At 39.7% G+C, this 9,375-nt stretch overlaps 1 protein-coding gene across 1 annotated transcript; it reads right to left on the reverse strand.

Moving 5' to 3' along the window:
- Positions 1-203: 203 nt before the first annotated feature.
- Positions 204-9,094, reverse strand: LOC142103994 (receptor-type tyrosine-protein phosphatase eta-like). The gene is made up of 5 exons (XM_075188421.1): positions 8,947-9,094; positions 7,768-7,887; positions 6,816-6,976; positions 3,255-3,390; positions 204-2,123 (listed from the first exon to the last, which is right to left on the reverse strand). The coding sequence occupies exons 1-5, from the start codon at positions 9,007-9,009 to the stop codon at positions 1,941-1,943; spliced, it is 663 nt and encodes a 220-aa protein (XP_075044522.1). The 5' UTR covers positions 9,010-9,094; the 3' UTR covers positions 204-1,940.
- Positions 9,095-9,375: the final 281 nt, after the last annotated feature.

Here is a 9,375-nt window from a genome sequence, read left to right on the forward strand (position 1 = left end):
AGTGTAGGGGGGCAGCTCGGGAGAAGTATTGGATTCTGGAGTGGGAAGTGGGAACATATAATTATGTTCCATATATTTATGTATGGAAAATCATATTAGATGTTCCAGAAGTTGTATAATATGTTTCTAGAATGCATTATTACAATATCCTTGGACAAAGGGCAATAAAAGATCTGTAAAACAGATTAGCACACCAGCAAACCTTGTCATGATGTCACAGAGGAGGGGATTTGGGCAATGTATAAAGTATAAAAAGCAGAGAAATGATTTAAACATGTTCAGATATTATGAGTCAGCCTTCTACTGAGGAGCTGTCCATACCTTCTACTGAGGAACTGTCCATACCTTCTACTGAGGAACTGTCCATACCTTCTACTGAGGAGCTGTCCATACCTTCTACTGAGGAACTGTCCATACCTTCTAAGGAGGAGCTGTCCATACCGTCTACTGAGGAACTGTCCATACCTTCTACTGAGGAACTGTCCATACCTTCTACTGAGGAGCTGTCCATACCTTCTACTGAGGAACTGTCCATACCTTCTACTGAGGAACTGTCCATACCGTCTACTGAGGAACTGTCCATACCTTCTACTGAGGAACTGTCCATACCTTCTACTGAGGAGCTGTCCATACCTTCTACTGAGGAGCTGTCCATACCTTCTACTGAGGAGCTGTCCATACCTTCTACTGAGGAGCTGTCCATACCTTCTACTGAGGAGCTGTCCATACCTTCTTGCATTCCACAGGTAGCAGATTTTGAAAAATAGTATGCGGCTTGCTACTACTGATTTTCTGCTTTATTCCTGTTTATTTTAAAGAACTGTATTGCAATGATAATTCAGTATGTCAGTTTGTGATCACTATTTTTATTTAATAAGCATTGTGATTGAAGACATAATACTAAGAACAGATGAGAGAACTATACAATGAAGCGGCCTGATCATAGAGGACATGAGACAATCTCTCTCATAACTAAAAATCTGGTAACAGATAACGATTTTTCAAACGGTTTAAAAAAGAAAGAGGCTGCCTTATGCCGCAATACTTCTGTAACTATGTTTCAATGTATAAAAGTAAAATAGATATAATGAGAGGTTTAGGAATATTAATGATATGCTTAGGATGAATACAATGCAGTTACCCTTCAGCTAGATGATTCTTTACAAGGATCAGGCTGCTTCCCTGGCTTCAGTGAGATCCTCGATCTCTGACCTTAGGGTCACTCATAACATGATCGGATACAGGGCGCTCTCATAGACCGTAATGCTGGTACTTAACAATTAGCTGCAGATCAGAAGTGTTATAGACGCATCTAATCAGGTCTGGCTGCATACATTATGTAAAGCCAAACAGTGTAAACGTATAAATACAGTACACCCAAAGTCATGTATATAAACGATGGACACATTTTCTTGTCTATATACTAATAATTATATTGTTTATTACCTGTACATTCAATTGCTTAATCTGTAGGAATCAAATTGATACTTCCTGTGTTGTGAATATAATATACGAGGTCCAAAGTGTTGTTTGATACATTTAGGGCCACAATAAAATGAGACTCATATATTGGACATAAGATTTATTTATCTGATAAGTGGGGCTTTAACTAGAGGTCTATGGTCCCCGATACCTCTGTCGCCTATCCCCATGAGCACGCCAATAGTCCTCTTGCCTCCCAACCCCTTGCCCAATTTTTTAAGGGTTTTTTCCTCCCACTTTTGGTTTTTACGAGATGTATCTAATACATGAATCAGCGGGAGCAGATAGAGGGTGAGATCATCCAATGACTTGGCCTGAGGAGGAATTTGTGGAGGAGAGACCAGACTGTTAATATTAATTATTTAGGTTACTATAATGTAATGAATATATAGCAACGCTCACACTTAAAAATAACAGAAATCATTTCAATAATATTCATTTCATAAGGAGAGTTATCTCTAACTTAGACACAGATCATAGACATTTTCATCGTTCTCTGGAGTTGACTTGTAGTCAAGTGCGTTGAGTATTTCTTCATAAACCGATTCTTCTACCACTGTCTGGTTATCATGATGGCTGTTTGCTCTATTTTCTCCCCTGATGATATCTAGAGTGCATTGGTGCAGGAACATATACTGAGCCTAGAGTGAGATAGAGAGTTAGTGAGGAGATGTAAACATCATCATCATCACCATCATCATTTATTTATATAGCGTCACTAATTCCACTCCGCTGTACAGAGAACTCATTCACATCAGTCCCTGCCCCATTGGAGCTTACAGTCTAAATTCCCTAATATAGACACACACTCACAGACACACAGACAGATACATTTGTTGCAGATTCCTCTCACGTGGAGTTTTAAAATACTAGAGGTCCATTTCTCATTCCAAAACAATAGATATGAGTAATCTATCCACCCATTCACATTAGTATCTCACCAAAATCTGCAATATTGCTATTTAATGTTGTTATTGTTATGCTGAGTAGTGGCACCCATCCTTAGCACACAGGGGGTTCCAAGAAGATAGAATTATAATTACCTGCCCCCACAGCTATCTTCTGCCACTGGGGAAGGGGCTTAATGATGTCACCACAATGTCATGGGATGGCATCATTATTCCCCACCTCCTCATCTACTGCCTACAGAAAAGTAATGAAGATCCAGGGGATGGGAGGGAGAGCAGTAAACGTGCCATCCTCGGTTAATAGTTATTGCCATGTGATCAACAGACAATTGCCCCCAACATTACAGAAATAATTAAGAAGTCCAGGGATGGGGGAGGAGGGAACAGATCGCCCCCATATTGACATAAAAAAAATCATGGGTACCCTCAAATGAAGAAGGGAGTCACCACTTTCAAATGATATGGCCCTTTAGTAGTTATTATGTGATCACCAGTAATAACACCCTACAATACAGAAAACATTAAGGAGCTCAGGATGAGGGAGGTGTTTTGTAATGTCCATATTTCCTCATACTGGCACCTAGAGACTCAAGGGCATCCTTCTTTGAAAGAGGGGGTCCTCTCTTTCAGATGAGGTACCCCTATAGTAATTATTATGTGGAGATCAGACAATAACACCTACACTGTATTTTCTGTAAACTCAAAGTCTTCTGGAACAAACGTATAATTTGGGTGGGTACCGCACAAACAAATGACTGACTTTGATGTTGGCATGTGACCAGCCCCAAAAAGTGCCAAAGTAGGGTCAGCAGCAAAGAGGTTAATGATTACTGCTAGTCTGACAATAGAAATACTGAAACTTACCTGTGATTGCATCATTGTGGGGCGATGCAGTTGCAAATTATGGACTGTTTCATACAGATCCACAGTATTATTATCTTCTAATTGGTTAATAATGCGATCAAGGGCGACGAATATTCCAGATCTCCCAGCCCCAGCCCTGAAGAAAATGTAGTAATAATAATATTAAAGCAGTGACTTAAGACAATATACGCTTATACACAATATTTTGTTGCTATTTTACTTTAAATCTTATCTGCATTGTTATAAACTATTATTAATGAACCTACATTCTTGTCAATAATGCAACATTTTTAAAGCAATGTAGGAAATTCTTACAATAAATATTTTACTAAAAAAACTCTGAGAGGTGTATGTGAGCTTGTATCTTACATATTCAGCACTATAGTGTGGCTTGTCTTACATATAAAATGTCTGTTACCCTTACATATTCAGTCTGTGTAGTCTGCATAGCCAGTCTGTGTCATGATTTATATAGAGTTATACAGGAGTTAACAAGACAGGAGGACAACATCCAACATTCTCCTGTGAGTCCGGGTACCCTCCACCTCATGCACCTACTTTGTGTGCTGCCTGTAATCTCCCTACTGAACTATTGGCAATCTAGCTTCTTAAAATTGCTTTATCAAAATGTCTTTACCTTTATTTTTGTTGCTGTTTGCTACCTCACCTGCAACCCATAGTAACTACTTACCTCACACCACCTCCCACATGGGCTCATTTTCTGCTATTCACCACGGTTTACACATAACCTGTACACATTATCATGCATGACCACTTATTACCACTCCTCAAGTCTCATTCCTCTACTACATGTCTTCTTCTCTCATTCAACCCTTATATATCATATATACCAAAGCAACACGAAATCTTCAAAAACTGTCCCGTAAAGCAGAACGTCACTGGCGTAAATCTCGCACCTCTAATGACTTCTTCACATATACTTCTGTCTACCACTCCTATCGAAATGCTCTGGACACTGCAAAACAAACATACTTTCAATCTCTTATCTATGCTCAGGCTTCTAACCCCAAACGCCTTTTCAATACATTTAATCATCTTCTCAATCCTCCCACCCCGAACCCTCCATCTACTATCAGTGCTCAGGATCTTGCTTCCTACTTCAAGGACAAGATTGACAAGATCAGACTAGAAATGGTATCCTCTTCCTCAACAAGCCATCAGCTCATTTCCTTCCCACTACCCTCTGACACCCTTTCTTCATTTGACCCCACAAATGAAGAGGAAATTTCTACGCTCTTCTTATCTTCCTACTCTACCTCCTGTCCTCTTGATCCTATTCCCTCGCAAATTGGTAGATCCCTGTCTTCTGTGCTCATTTCACCTCTAACTCAAATCTGTAATCTCTCACTCTCTACTGGCATCTTTCCATCACTATACAAGCATGCAGTGATTACTCCTATTCTAAAAAAACAAAACTCCGACCCAAACTCTCTCTCAAATTACCGTCCCATCTCTCAGCTCCCTTGCCCCTCCAAGCTTCTAGAGAGACTTGCCTACACTCGCCTCACATGCTTTCTTTCCGCAAACAACCTGTTGGATCCTCTTCAGTCTGGCTTTCGTTCTAAACACTTCACAGAGACTGCGCTGACCAAGGTTGTTAATGATCTGATCACTGCTAAGACTGAACGCCATTACTCTCTCCTAATTCTCCTTGATCTCTCGGCTGCATTTGACACCGTTGACCACTCTCTTCTCATACAAACGCTGCAATCCCTAGGTCTTCAAGACACAGTTCTATCCTGGTTCTCATCTTACCGCTCTAATCGCTCTTTCACTGTTAATTTCTCTGGAGCCACCTCTGCTCCGCTTCCCCTATCAGTTGGAGTACCACAAGGCTCGGTGCTAGGTCCTCTGCTGTTCTCTATCTATACCGCTTCTCTTGGAAATCTAATAAGTTCCTTTGGCTTTCAGTATCATCTCTATGCGGATGATACCCAAATCTATCTATCCTCTCCTGATATCTCGACATCTGTGTTGTCCCGTGTAACTGACTGTCTTTCTGCCATTTCATCTTGGATGTCCTCTCGTCAACTCAAACTTAATCTTTCTAAAACAGAGTTAATAATATTCCCACCCGCCAACAAGAGCATACCTGACATTTCTATCTCTGTTGATAACATGACCATAAATCCCACCCCACAAGCTCGCTGCCTAGGTGTAATCCTTGATTCACGCCTATCCTTTGTTCCCCACATTGACTCTATATCTAAATCATGTTACATACATCTAAAGAACATTTCCAGAATCCGCACGTATCTCACACAAGACACTGCTAAAACCTTAATTCATGCACTAATCATCTCCCGCATTGACTATTGCAATTCCCTCCTTACTGGTCTTCCCAAAAACAGACTCAAACCCCTACAATCTATTTTGCATGCTTCGGCAAGACTGATTTTCCTTGCAAATAGCTATTCCTCTGTTGAATCACTCTGTATGTCTCTACACTGGCTGCCTGTCTTCTACCGAATCCAATATAAAATACTTTTACTAACCTACAAGGCCATCAACAAAGCTGCACCAACATACATCTCCTCTCTTGTCTCAAAATATCTCCCAACTCGGCAACTACCTTCTGCAAAAGATCTGCGTCTCTCATCCACCCTCATTACATCCTCCCATTCCCGGTTACAGGACTTTTTTCGGGCTGCACCCACTCTATGGAACTCTCTCCCTCGCACAATAAGACTCTCCTCTGTTCTACAAACTTTCAAGCGTTCTCTGAAAACCTACCTATTCAGACAAGCTTATAATATTCCTCAACCACCATCTTAACCTCACTACCTTTAGCCTGTTACACAATTTCACACAAGACAACTACCCCCGGACCAACATTGTTGTGTGACAGGATCATTTAGCTTATGAGTCACCTTACCTTTGCAGTCTGGCTGGGCCAAGATGCAAAATGTATACTTAACCTCATGTGTCAATCTCCCATTGTCCCATAGATTGTAAGCTTGCGAGCAGGGCCTTCTCACCTCTTTGTCTGTTTTACCCAGTTTGTTTATTAGTTTATTACGTTTGTCCCCAATTGTAAAGCGCTACGGAATATGTTGGCGCTATATAAATAAATGATGATGATGATGATGATGATATATCGCCCTCCCTGGTTCTCTTTCACACTCACCTCCTCCTTATCCCTCTTGCGTGGAATGTAAAAGAATGCAAATCAAACAGAATTTAAAGAGGGATTGATCTCTGTGATGAGCATAACCACCGCTGACATGACCACTTGGTGCAACACAGTATGAAAGCTAGTTGGGCAGAGATGAGCTTCTACACTCTATACTCTCAGGTATTCAACTTGCAATGCCCTGAGCAGTCTTGTGAATTCCCCTTGCACCATAGGGATCATAAATCTCTTTTTAAAGATCTGCTTCAGCTGCAGTCTGTTCCATTCAATGCAAGTTAACCAGAAGCGTAAGTAGAGGAGTTCTGCAGGGTGGCTGCCGTTGTCTATGCACCCGTAGTCTTGAGTACAGATATAAGGCTCTATTTTATTATTGGAACAGACAATGAAGATTGTTAATGAAGTCATACCTGCAGTGCACCAGAGTAGGATAATTAGGAGAGAATTCTTTTCTATGCTGTAGGATCAGATTTACAAACTGAATAAGTACAGCGCGTTCATTGAGGTCACCATTCTCAGTCCATGCCATAAAATGGAATTGTCGTACTTGGCGAGTTTCGTTGTTCTTATCCTGAGTCAGGAAAACAAGTTGCATTAGGCGTAAGCATTACATATAGTGCTTCATTTACTAAATGCACAATGACAGGATTTTACATATGCTACATGAATTATAACCATGAAATCCTTACAGTTATTTGCTAGTATCTACTATTGAACTTATAAAAGAAAAGTACTTTTATGCTGATACCAATTATTCTAAACTAAATCCTCCAGAGAACCAACCAACCCGCCACCATGTTATACATTCGCCCTAAGACGCTTTATATCTTAGAGATTACATGGATCTTGAAATAAGTAAAATTTGCACCTACACAAACCGGGAGCAAGTTCAGGAGTTGTTGATAGTGAGTGTCACATCTATGCTAGATTTAAGGTTGTACGTAGCTTAAGATGTGTGCAGCTCAGACATGGAAACACAAGTTGTGTTTATTAGTATTGTATTTAGTCTAGAAAAATACATATTCCGTTGTCTTGCGAGCATGACATTTAATTTAAAAACATGTTTGGTCTCCTTAGTACCCCTTCAGGGGATCTCAATAGCACAGATAGGTGTGCAGGAACCTAAATAAAAACTGGGCACCAATCCACAGAGACTGCTATTCGGGAAATGCCACAGCTCGTAAATGCCGGTGATCCCAGTAGAGGGACCCTTGTTAAACAGCTGCTTAGAAGGAAGAGAGGTGACAGTAAGATATTAATAACGAGTAGAAATCCCCTTTAAATGACCATATTTATAATTACATGATGTACATTCCAAACACTATTAGCTGCTACTAATATATGAATATGTCTTATACTCACATTTGTCACTTTAAAGTCTCTGACAGTCCAATCACGGAGGATGTTTTCTGATATTAAAGTTACTTTTATGTCACCAAATGTCTTGGCTTCTCTTAAGGGCCAATATTCCTCACTCTGTACCTAAAATGATACCATTTTGTATAACAATGATATGAGTGATTGTAGAATTTCAGTGCATTGTTTCAGTGAAAGCAAAACTGTCGTCAAGTTTTAACTAACGTCCCTTTAGAGTTGATACCCTCCCTATGCTTTCTCTCTCAGGTTGAAACTGCTAAAATTAAATAAAAGAAAGAATACAGGTGTTTCCAGATGTGGTTCCAGAGTTAATGAATCAACTAACATCGCCTCATGCTTATATGCATGTATTAAAATGCAGGTAATGCCCAGTGGCTCAATATTTGGTCTACCATGGCTAGAGGAAGAGACTGCAGTGACAGAGGCATATTTGACAGCAGCTACATCTTGCTACAATGATAGTGGCTAAAATGATGCTGACTATGAATATTATTACAGGGAATGAGAAGGTTTGTCATCGTTTAGTCCAGTGGTGCTCAAACAGGTCATGTTTTCAGGATTTCTTTCCATAGAAACAGGTGGGATAATTACTGACCCAGGAAAATAGATTAACTCCCATGTGCATGATTAAATAAATCCTGAAAACATGACCTGTTGGTAGCTCTTGAGGACATAGTTTGGGCGCCTCTGGTTTAGTCTGTTGAGACCTTCAGAGAAGCGCCTGACATCAACTAAATGACAATTGATGGATTTCTTATGGGAGAACCCATTCCTATTCCTCAAATACATATCAGATATTTGTACAATCCAAACCAAGGAGCACTGGCGCTGTTCTTGCAGCTCGTGGTAGCAAAATACCCCATTAAGACTCTTTATTTTGTCACTTGAATTTTAATTAAGCCAATGAGTAAACTAAATTTCACAAATTATTATTGCATTCAGTTAATAGCAAATAGATTATTGTGAAAAAAATAGTTAAATTATTAAGGAGGTGGTGGAGAAAGTCTTTCTTATTAGTAGGATATATATTTTCTAAATAAACAAATTTTATTTACAGATCTGTAGTAATCCAAAACTAAAGTTATCATAGAAAATATAAGATTTCAAAGGACCACCATAGACATAAAACTAAATAACAAACACAATCAGAACGTATAATTGTACCGTGCCATTTTCTAGACGTTTCGATAGGATAACAATAGTGTAGATATGTTTCTCCCAAATCATGCACCAAAAAACTTTCACTGTTCCCGGCAAAGGGCTCTCAGAAGCAATAAATTCATTTTTAGTTCTATACCCCTGAAACAGAACAATAGAATATTACAGATAGTATTTAACAGGATAAATAGGATTTTTGTACTCACCATAAAATCCCTTTCTCGTAGTCAATTGGGGGACAGTGCTATACATAGGGGTATAGTAGGTGGTACCAGGAGTCCAGGCACTTAAACAGTTAAGTATGTGAGTGTAACTCCACCCGTGCTATACCACTCCCACAGGAAGGATATTCAGTTTATGTCTAACAAAGCCCAAAGGAGGCCAACTAGGTTAGCTAACCAGAACAACACTGTCAACTATACAACATTCAGAGCA

Source organism: Mixophyes fleayi, chromosome 10 (assembly GCF_038048845.1).
Source record: "Mixophyes fleayi isolate aMixFle1 chromosome 10, aMixFle1.hap1, whole genome shotgun sequence".
NCBI lineage: Eukaryota > Metazoa > Chordata > Amphibia > Anura > Limnodynastidae > Mixophyes > Mixophyes fleayi.

Coding starts and splice junctions, on each gene's coding strand:
- LOC142103994 (XM_075188421.1), bottom strand. CDS start 9,009: ATGATTTGGGAGAAACATATCTACACTATTGTTATCCTATCGAAACGT. Junction 6,977..7,767: donor GAGACTTTAAAGTGACAAAT/GTGAGTATAAGA, acceptor TTCCTGACTCAG/GATAAGAACAACGAAACTCG. Junction 2,124..3,254: donor CCACAATGATGCAATCACAG/GTAAGTTTCAGT, acceptor ATCTCACTCTAG/GCTCAGTATATGTTCCTGCA.